The sequence below is a fragment of the Chelon labrosus genome, assembly GCF_963514085.1.
Source record: "Chelon labrosus genome assembly, chromosome: 8".
Lineage (NCBI taxonomy): Eukaryota > Metazoa > Chordata > Actinopteri > Mugiliformes > Mugilidae > Chelon > Chelon labrosus.
In genome coordinates this window covers 4,924,029-4,935,591 of record NC_140358.1, presented here as the reverse complement: position 1 = coordinate 4,935,591, position 11,563 = coordinate 4,924,029, and the positions used below count along the sequence as shown (strand labels likewise).

The following is an 11,563-nucleotide window of genomic DNA, read 5'->3' as shown; positions in this document are numbered from 1 at the left end:
TCACCGTGACTGACTATCAAAAAAAAAAAAAAAAAAGAAATAGAATAATACGCAATAGACACAGTTGCATGAGAAGCAAGATGGCAAGTCGTTGGTCACAAATAGTTCTCTACTGACTAATTATTTTCGTGGCTGATGTTTTCTATCCTGCCCGCCTCAGGCACAACAATCTTGGAATTCCAATGATGTGAAATGCCTGGCACGGCAAATTGCCTGGCCGTTCTGCCTCCCGCCCCCCCCCATCTCCACATACTAACGCCTGCCAGGTCTCTTCACTGTAGTGATAGGACCTCTCCAATGAGCGCCTATCCCTCAATTACACTGGCAATAAAGCCAGGCCAAGGCCAAGCATATAAATATCCCCTCCTCACAGCATGAAAAAACTGAATTACTTCACAGAGAAATGTGTCATGGAGAAACGTGTTGTCGTGGTGGGATGCTTAGATGAATTTGCATCTAAACATTCATCGCAGGTGTTTGTTTTTCAGCTGGAATGAATCTATTGAATGGGTTGTGATTAAATTGATATGAAACACGGAAATAACAGAATAGAAGAATACTATTGAACCAACATACAGGAAATTGTTATTATACCCAGACTTCTATAAATATTTAAATATAGTGTTGAAGTGGTAGTCTGGCAACCACTATGGACTTATAACATGGCTGCATGAACAGAAAATAAACATTAAATTAACTTTTAAATGACTAGCATATTGTCTTTTAGAGCAACAATCATTTTAAAAACTAATTACGTAAAGATCCCACCAGGTTACTGGTGGACTCACAAAGCAACATCCCCATCACTGGAACTGCAGCAATTAAAACACATGTTGGCTGGAGGAGCATTTCATTAATGTGTATCCTTGCGCCAAGGAAAACCACTTGGACACTGCTGAGTTTTTCCTTTGGGCAACACCATTTATTACAGGGGCGAGCTGGACAGCACTTGTTCTGACCTTCAGCCCAAAAGTGATACCATCACACTTACACTTAGCCTCAGCTGTGCTCTCATTTCCCTCCTTCCCCCCATCCAACACATGAAAAATATCGTTCTCTTCGTAGCTTTAAGAAAACAAACCTTGCTATTACCTTTAATGTTTTCTAATGTTGGCTACATGTTGGTAAGAAATGCCGCATATGTTCAAAGGCGATGTTATGTGCAATCCAGGAAATAATGACATGACCATATATCAAAGAATAAAGCAGCCTGAGGGTGTGGATGGATTTATTAAGCATCTGCAGCATATTTCACACTGGTAGTCAGAGCTGATCGGCCTAGTGATCCTGGAATTACATCCATACTGGACAATTCTGTGCCTCACAATTTATATATCCTATATTTAGCAATGTAGGTTGTAAGGGTGAGGAGGTTGGGGAGTTTGATGGGTGTGTTGCACCTGAAAGTGTCACGCAGACTGGAGGTCTTCTCTCATCACAGATATGCAGTAACATTTGCCTTTCATCTGTTCAACTGTAAATCAAATACTTTTCCACAACCTTCACCATACTGCAGTTACCATGCACAGATACTGTGGAGTGGGAATTTAAACAATAGCATTTCAGACATTTTTTTTAATACCTCTACCAACCAATCCAAACTCATCATAAAGATTACTTGTCTTTTGACTTCTGGCGCATAAAATCGCATCACTCTACATTTTATGCTTTTGTCCTGTCTCACCCAAAACAAACAAGGAACAAAATTCCTTCATGACTCTGAGAAATTGCCTTCACGAGTCACGAACAGAAACAAAAAGTCATCCTTGAGTCTTATTGGCGATCTGAGCCAAATTTGATGAAATTCTCTCTAGGTGTTGTTGAGATTTTGCTTTCACAAGTTATCCTGTCCTAAAACGTGTGATGAAGCCACACTGAGCCTTGACAACCAGTTTCTAATTCATATTTGAGTCCAACTGAAATTTTGGGACAAATCTGAAGAAATTCTCTCAAGGCATTACTGAGATGTTGTGTTGATACATGTTTGACAAACTGAACTGTGTAAACTGAAATATCAGAGGAATCTTTAGTAGCAGTTTTGGATACAAATCTGCCAGAAATCCTATTTAGGAAGCTTTTATGGTTTTGTTTCAGCCATTGACATAATCTTTTTAGCTTTACTGAACGACACAGCAAATCATACTTGTAAGTTTCGTTGGGCTCCAGCTGAATTATCAGTGTTTCTTCACTGTTTTAAATGTCACACAATCATAATTGCTACACACAACATGGAAAAACAGTAACCTTCATCATGGCATGCTTATCAAAAATATAGAGTGAGCTTCTAATGTAACAATATACAGCATAATGGCATAAACTAGACACCATTATTTCAAAATAATACATTTATTTTCCAGCCAGTGAAAATGTCAAGATGATTTTCTAGATAGCAAGTACACATTCCATTTACTGAGAAATGACAAGCTGGTTTAATCAGCACTATCACATTTCACAAATATAGGGGTGAGAGAATGCACAAGATGAAATGTTAACACCCAAACCTCAACCCGGTTATTAGTCGTCTTTGTCTGTGTAATTGTAGTAAGTGCCGCCTTATACAAGGTGTAATGGCATATATGTATTAGTGCTGTTTATGTGTCAACTCTGAAGTCTCCCACTGAAGCACAACACTATGTAACGCAAGTTTCTTCCATTAACAACAACTAATTCACTTTCCTCCCAGTTATATAGAGTAGCAGACAATCATACCATATCTAAAAACTAGGTTAACTGAAATTATTATTATTATTTTTTCTGCATTTTGTATGAAACAGTCCTGGCAAGGGTGGCACAGTGGTGTGGTGATTAGCACTGATGCCTCACAGCAAGAAGGTTCTGGGGCCTTTCTGTGTGGAGTTTGCATGTTCTCCCTGTGTCTGCGTGGGTTCTCTCCGGGGACTCCAGCTTACTCCCACTGTCCAAAGACATGCTTGTTCGGTTAATTGAGTGTGAATAGTTATCTGTCTCTCTGTGTTAGCCCTAAGATAGACTGGAGACCTGTCCAGGGTACCCTGCTTCTCGCCCAGTGACAGCTGGGATAGTCTCCAGCAACCCCGCAACCCTCCGAAGGACAAGCGGTTACAGTCTGGGCCACACTATCTGTGCATATCCCACTTTTTGTTCTTTGTCTGTCATTCTCTTACCCATAATTACCCATACCCATAATTCCTTTCCTATATCCTATTCAAGTACAGTGGCAGCAGCATGTAACTGAAGTCAAACTCCTTATATGTTATCTGTATAAAGCAGATTCTGAAAACTGTGGGGGGGGCAAAATGACATTTATTTTGCAGTAATAGAAGAAAGAGAACCAGAACAGGCCAGGTCACCAAGGGCAAAACATAAGCTGGAAAAGATTCTAATGTGTATATACTGTGTGCTGTAAGTGCAGTATTATCAAATAATGCACTGTGTAAAAAGGCCTGGCCCTTCTGTGTGGATGAGTTCTTTTGATTTACAGACATCCAATCCACTGACTCACTCCATCCTTGAAACAACGTGCTACATTTTGTTCTGTGTCTTGCTTCTTATTCCCTCATCTAGCTTGTTTATGTGTGAGTTGCATTTGATTTTATAACACGTCTGCTTAATACAGTTTGGTGATGAGTATTTGAGCTTGTGATGGGGAAGACGCCAGAGTGGAGATACCTAATGGGGCAGAAAGCAACCTTATCACGACTCAGACTTACTAGTGTTGGCAGTTGCCATTGATTTTTCTTCCAAATTACCTACAGGTTTTCTCCTTGGTCTGTGGTGCAACACATGCAAGGATAGATGCACTTGTTTTCTTGAGCACAGTGTAATATTGACCTTCAGTTTTGCTGTGAATTTTACACCTGCCCATAGATGACTTATGGAATACCTTGCCACTATAGGCACAGGCATGTAAAAGACACCCTACCATGTGGGAGCAAGGAAGGAAATAAATAAATACTAAAATAATTGTGTGTATGTGTGCTTTGAGTCTCTTTGTAGTCTTTTTGCATCTCTTTATGGTCACTGTGTGTCTTTTGTTGATCTCTTGTGTGTCTGTTGTCGTTTTGATTCTCTTTGTGATTGTCTAGTGTATCTGTGGTTTATGTACATACATTTTCTGTTTTGTCGCAAACACAGCCTCGATCGGAGGACCCATTCACCATTTGGGCTGTGTAAGATTTCAGTTGTTTTTGTCAAGATGTCTCATCTGTATACTGCAATGCATTCAATACAAGCAAAACAACATGCTGTTCCTACACATTTCATAGAATAGCAAAGAAATCATCAAGTGTGATGGAGGAGTTGGAAGTCCTTTCTCTTGGCAGACTGTTAGACTCTATCTCTGCCTCATGCTGGGTGTCTTTTTGAGATCTTAATGGCCCAATTATCACAGCTCTGGAACAGATCAATGGGGACCTGCCAGCCAGGGCTCCCTTCACAATGGGGGATGGGAAAGGTGTGACAAGATGCACAGAGACCCTTTGAAGACGGTGACAGGTGCAGCCACTTCGCCAGAAAGTCTGTCTTCTTCCAAAAGGTACAGCTGTGACAGGAAGTCATTCAAACATGAGACACAATGGCTGTATAACATGAAGTAAATTTACTATGCCGCTGTTGTATGCCAGTATGTATTGCTTGCTGTCAGCGAGGAGATGGTATGTTTACACTATCAAAACTCCAGTGGTGGACGAAGTACACTGATTATGTACTTAAGTGAAAGTATAGATACCTTGTGTCAAATATTACTCAAGTAAAAGTAAAAGTATGCACTTTGAATTTCTACTTAAGTAGAAGTATAAAAGTATTTGCCTTCATATATACTTAAGTATTAAAAGTAAAAGTACCTCATTGCATTATGGCTCTAATGGCTTTTTAAAATCATTTTTACATCAAAGCTCCTGCTCTCTCAACTTGTATAAGGTGAAATACTAATGCCACTTACATTTGTGTATTTAAAGAATATAATCACAAAGCATTAAAATCTATCTATTGCCATAAGGTAAGACCAAGTGGTTATGAAATAACAGCTCTCAAGAACATTTAATTAATTTTACATTTATTTGTAACTTAGTTGCTGTTCCACATTTCATTACAACAAATGTGTAGTAAAACAAGCACCTTTCTTTTGTCACATACATGTATATGTCTGAAATGTGTTACTGTACCTTTCAACTCAAAAATACTGATTTATGCTTCAAAACATTGGGTATACCACTACCTGAGCTGATTAGAAAATCAGAGAATGTGGTGTCATACTAGTTGGTGCTTAAGACTAGTATAATATTTTTGATATTACCTACACCAACCTAGGTACAAAAACAGACAAAAGTCAAAATAAAACCTTTGACCTCAGATCAAATATGAAAAAAAAAAAATAATATTGCAAGAACTAGCTTTTGCATAAATTCCAGACAATTACAGTGCATGCCAGTTTGCACAGAAGACAGAAAAAGTAGGCTAGTGAATGACACATACTACAAACACAGGAAGTCAAAACAAAATACTTCCATTCCAGGAACTAGTAAAGCATTTTACGATACCAATTTGTGCTTAAGATTATCGAGGAGGATACTCTAACAAAGTTGTGGCGCACAATAACGAAGTCACAACAAACCAGTTTCCCTGACCTATCCTGAATCACAAGTGGCATGCTAAAACAGCAAGCCTAAAATGGTATGCACAGAAGACATGAAAATGTATGTAGTGAATGATACATACTACAAACACAGGAAGTCAGAACAAAATACTCAGTCAGATATCACAAGTGGGAATAAAACTACCACTCCAGGAACTAGCGCAGCATTATGTTATACCAATTTGTGCTTAAGATTATAGTGGAGGATACTCAACAAAGGTGTGGTACCCTTAATCCCACGTAGCATGCTTAAACAGCAAGCTTAAAATGGCAAAGCTGTTCACCACTTACTAAAGCTTAAAATATTTCTTATTTCGCTTCAGGAGGAGTTGGTTCTCAAAATTTTTTGCGTCCAGCCTTGCCCGCCGTGGGGTAAAGATCAGCCCAGCAGTGCTAAATAGGCGCTCGCAAGCGGCTGAGGCTGGTAAAGCGGTGTTAAGTTTAAGAGACAACTTACACACTGCGGGGTATGACTTCAGTATATCCTTGTGGTCTACCTTTGAGGCAAGGTAGCCATCTAATTGTTTAACACTGTCCTGACCATTAGATGTCTTCATGCTTGCGAAGAAGTCCTCATCATCTGATGCACTGGAGCCATTAGCTGGTGATTGATGTGAAGAGTCTTCCTCCAGATGGTCCTTAATGTAGTCCAGGCCTGAAATGGACATTGAAATAAATGCTAGAAATAAAGTCACTGTAATCATGCGTTAAATCAGAATAACAGAATTTAAAGGTGCATAAAATGTAATGCTTACCCATTTGAGTTTGTAAGCATTTTTAAGCATTATTTTGTTTCTGTAAATTTAAGTTTAAATACTCTTCTAACAAATAATACTAGTTAAGTCTCACCAAGTTTTATGAGGTTTTCGTCAGAGGTCCATGATGTTTTAAACTTTGGGACAAGGATGGCAGCAGCGATAAACTCTGGCTCCACAAGCATGTCAGCGAAACGTCGCTGCAGACCCTCTTGGACAGCATCCACCAGAGGTTTGCAGTATCTGCAACCACTGCGGATCTTGTTCAGCTTTGCGATCAGCAGCATCAAAGTAGGCAGGAGCCATCCCATCTGCACGTCTGTTTCAGATTGCAATATGTTGAGGGCCTTGGCGAGTGGTCCCATCGTTTTGGCGTACTCCTCTAGAAAGGAGATCTCAACTGGACTCAGCCTAATAGATTCAAACAACAACAATTTATCAATTAATGTGATCACATGGTTAACTCTGCATGGTTTGGTCATTAACATTATGAATAATTATCAATACTGTTAAATCACAATATATTTCCGTCATGTCACCAGGCCTACTCTGGAGTCATAGATGTGCTCCATTTAGCAGAATAACCATGTAGAATCTGGCATACTAGCTATTTGAAGTACATGAGTTTAAAAACTCAAAAAACAATGCTTACATGGGCAACTTGAGTGAAGTGAAAACAGTTCTGAGAGCTCCTTCTCCCTGCTCTTTTACAATTCGTAGGATTCTCTCAACAGCAAGGAACAAAGAATTCCACCTTGTTGCGTTTGGCCGGATCAGCTGAATTTTGCATACATTCTCTACAAGCTCTGCAGCAGCATCAGATCTCCCACACTTGTTCCATAGTGCTTGGCATTTCGAGAAAGCTGATCTAGACAACCTTTTGAAAGCATCGTTAGATGTTGCTTTTTCTGCATCCACTGTGGAGACAAGATTCAGCAGGTGGCAGGCGCATCGATGATGTTTAGGGAGTTGGAATTGTAAACCATCGTCTTCATTTAAGATAGAAGTGACTTCGACAAAATCCACTCCAAACCCATCCCACTCCTGTTCCTCGTCATCATCCATCTCATCCACATCATCCTCAGATTCATCTGAAGGTGAATTGTTATTTTCATCCTGTTCTCCGTACATGCGGAATGCCTTTAAGAAATTGGAACCGTTGTCCGTAGTAGTTCGGGTTATCTTGTTCTGTATGCCATATTCAGCATGAATCTCATTTAACGCACCACCCAAAACATCAAAAGTGTGTGGACCTTTCAGCTTCTTACATGCTAGTGCCACTGAGCACCTCTCTAGGCTATTGGGATCAACCCAGTGGGCAGTAACTCCAAGAAAACCTCTTCGCCTTGCGCTCCAGCAATCTGTTGTCGTAGCAATAAAACTGATTGGTTCCATATGTTCTTTGATGTTTCTTTTCATCTCAATTGAAGCCTCATCTATCTTGCGTCTCAAGGTGGTCCTGGACATGACAGTGGCATTTGGATGAAGATCTCGCACAAGCTCTTGAAATGATGGCTTCTCTACCACACTAAAGGGCTGGAGGCTCTGGATCACAAAATTAATGACAGCATGATCAACATGTCTTTGGGAAACTACGTTTGTTTCACCTAACTTTAACTGTTTGACAGTTGAGGGACCGTCTTGGTTCTTTGCTTTTCTTTTCCGTGGGGCAGTCAAAGCGTCATACCTATCCACATAACTTGCATGCTTTCTCTGAAAGAAAAAAAACAGTCCATCCATTAACAACATATCCACACAGGCTACTCCAATTAATAAATTAAATACACTTTTTTGCATTTCCTAAATCTAGGCTATGCTGGGCTTTAGAATGTGAACTACAAATTAGTGGATTTCATTTCTATCCATTTAGCAAAAATGCAGTCCATTTATTTGCCAAGCAAATTCCAGCAACCAACTCATTTGGCATCATATCATTAATTTAAAACAAGTAAAATGCATTAAATTTCAATTATGCGAACATCAGTAGTAGGTTATATTTCTAGTGGTCATACTGTAGCCTACATTATCCACTTATGGCTACTTCTCAAAATGACAACAAAACAAACTTCACCTAAAGTGTCTTCAAAAGCTAATTTCTTAGCGACAACCTCACCGTTTTCTAGTTAGAAATGACGGCAGGCTATTTCGCCAAAGACAATTAACTTATGTAGGATGAAAAGACCACTTTACTTGACGGCAATGCAAAGAATTTACCCTCTGAACGAAGGCTTAGTAAGAAGGGAGCATTCAACATCAGTACGATTAGCCGCTAATACGCTATGCTAGCGTATAGTTAATTTAGCCGAACACACATGCAAACAATGTAGTATCCTTTAGGTCAAATTTAAAACAATTCGGTTGCTAGCCGTCAAACACACCAAAGTAAAAATAACTTACCTCGACGTGTTTCTTCAAATTGGAAGGAGAATTCTTAAAGGAGGATATCCTGTTCTGCTTTGGAAGGCAGAGTAGACACTTAAAGTAAAATGAATCTTTCTTTCTGTCCATTAATTCAAAAAATTCGCCTAAGTGAGGCCATGGGTGTTCGAGCAAGTCAGCATCTTCCATCGTTTCTGTCATTTTGTTGATTTAACTTCTAATTCTTCTAAATGCAATGCTTCCAAATTAATTCACCGAGCTCTTCCAAATACCACTCATCAAATGAACGACGAACGGACTGACGAAATCGACAGGACTTCAGAGAGAGCAAATCGCGCACTGAGCCCTGATTGGTGCGTGACTGACTGCACTGTTTTTTGACATCTCAATATTATTGGTTTCGACAAAATGTAACGATAGGGTTTTTTATTCATGTAACGGAGTAAAAGTACGAATTTTCACTTCGAAATGTAGTGGAGTGAAAGTATAAAGTCTCACCAAATATAAATACTTGAGTAAAGTACAGATACATCTATTCCGTACTTAAGTACAGGAACGAATTACATCTACTTCGTTACTGTCCACCACTGCAAAACTCAATGCTAAAACTGTGGAGCACTGTGCAAAAGTTACTTTAAAACTATTCAACCCTTAGGGGCCATCCACACGGAGACGCTTTTTGGTCTAAACGCAGATGTTTTGCATCGTTTTGGCCGATCGTCCACACGAATCCTGTAAACGCATTGCCCTAAAACGCACTTTTCTGAAAACGGGTCCCAGGGTGAAAAAATTCGCAAACGCATCTCTTGCGTTTTTGTGTGGACTGCGAAAACGGAGAAGTGCGTTTCGATGATGTCATCGCCACACCCCTCGAGCAGCCTTCCACCTCTTATATCCCGCGAGACGTCTCATAACAACATCTACAACAATGGCGGACTACATGCTCGTGTTCCTGCTGGAGAAGATATTGAGCCTATTAGGGTTACCAGGGCAAAATATAATTTCTCCTTGACTTTGGTTTCTTCTAAAGCCGATTTGTAAACAGCGCTCAAGCTTTATGCGCATGCTCCGCCTCTTCCTCTCCGTTTTTGGTGAATTTCTGAAACTGAAACAGCGCCACCTATAGGCCTGGAATATGAAGTAGCGTTTTCAGTCATGGTGAAACGGATCCGTGTGGACACAGATATTCTTGAAACGATGCCAGGGAAAACGGAGGGGGAAAAGATCGTTTTCGTACGTGTGGACGAGGCCTTAGATTCTCATCCATCAGGCAACATCATCAAACAGGTGTCTGGTCAGTCATAAAGAGCTATTAAGAATAAAATGCGAGTTTTCCATGTTCCAAGTTAGCAACCTAACTACCATGCATATTGACAAACGGTGTGAAAATGTACCTAGGAGAATTGTTGCACTTTTAAAGGTCAGATATTGACCACTTTTCCCTTTTTTTTTTTTTTTTTTTTTACTGTACATTGTACGAGGAGACTAATTATGATCGTACCTTCAGTATCTATAAAACAGAATGTGACATAATACAATATGTTAGAACAATATGTCACTATGCTGGAGATCTTGGCTGATAGGGGCAGAATCCAGTAGTGTTTTGGGCTATATTATTTACAGACATGTACTGGGATTAGCCTAGACACTATAATGCAGATAATAACCTGACCAGACTGAAATCCATCTAGAGTGGAAATGATAACTAAACACAGCAGATCACCGTCAGTAAAGTTGACTTATTTGCATTCACCTCAACAATAAACTGGACTGGACACACAACACAAACGCCCCGTACAAGAAGGGCCAAAGTCGTCTCCATCTGCCGAGACGTCTGAGGTCCTTTGGGGTGTGCAGGACACTGCTAAGGACTTTTTATGACTCTGTGGTGGCTTCTGCCATCCTGTATGCAGTGGTCTGCTGGAGCAGTGGCAGGTCAGAGAGGGACAGGAAGAGACTCAACAAGCTGGTCAGACGGGCCGGCTCTGTCCTGGACTGCTCTCTGGACTCCATCAAGGAGGTGGGTGAGAGGAGGATGTTAGCCAAGCTGACATCAATCATGGACAACCCCTCTCACCCACTGCATCAGACTGTAGGAGACCTAAGCAGCTCCTTCAGCAGCAGACTGCTGCATCCACACTGCAAGAGGGAACGCTACCGCAGGTCCTTCATTCCAACTGCCATCAGGCTGTACAACACCAGCATGAGTCATTAAAAACTGTCATTTTGCACAAATAAATCTGCTTTTTTTGCACTGCCTTACTTTGCACAAACCACTACCTCAACATCTTATAGTTTTTAAGTTTTAGCATTTATTTATTTGTAAAGGTTTTTCCACCACCACGCTGTACATGCAGAATGTCTTTATATATTTCTATTTCTATTTTTTCTCTATATATTTTTAAGAGTGTTGTTATTTTTTGTATATATTTTTCAAATCTGTATTGTGTTTTTTGGTAATTGAAGTCGTTATTGTTTTTGTATATATATTTGCCAAATTCCACGCTACTGTGACAAGGTAATTTCCCATACGTGGGATTAATAAACATGTCTTATGTCTTAGTTTTGAGTAAAATGTCTCCACAACTGCTATACGCATGCAAGCCACCCTAAGGAAGAATTATAAAAACTGATCATGCGACTTTTCGTCAAACACCAAAGGTCATCATTTTAATTTGCACATTGTTCATGAACAAACTCTGCAGATTGTTGGTCTTGTTTTGGCTTCTCTTGCAGGTTTAAACCTTTTACTATTTGTCTTCCATTACATTGACACGTAGAGCCAAAACTCTCTTCTGTGTACAGCAGTAAACATGGC

General features: G+C 39.9%; 1 protein-coding gene across 1 annotated transcript; it reads right to left on the bottom strand.

Moving 5' to 3' along the window:
• Window positions 1-3,801: 3,801 nt before the first annotated feature.
• On the bottom strand, window positions 3,802-10,101 carry LOC311491719 (zinc finger BED domain-containing protein 4-like). Its single transcript, XM_084549731.1, has 4 exons — window positions 8,764-10,101; window positions 7,019-8,079; window positions 6,461-6,777; window positions 3,802-6,266 (listed from the first exon to the last, which is right to left on the bottom strand). Exons 1-4 carry the CDS (start codon window positions 8,944-8,946, stop codon window positions 5,902-5,904), a joined length of 1,926 nt encoding a protein of 641 aa, XP_084405857.1. The 5' UTR covers window positions 8,947-10,101; the 3' UTR covers window positions 3,802-5,901.
• Window positions 10,102-11,563: the final 1,462 nt, after the last annotated feature.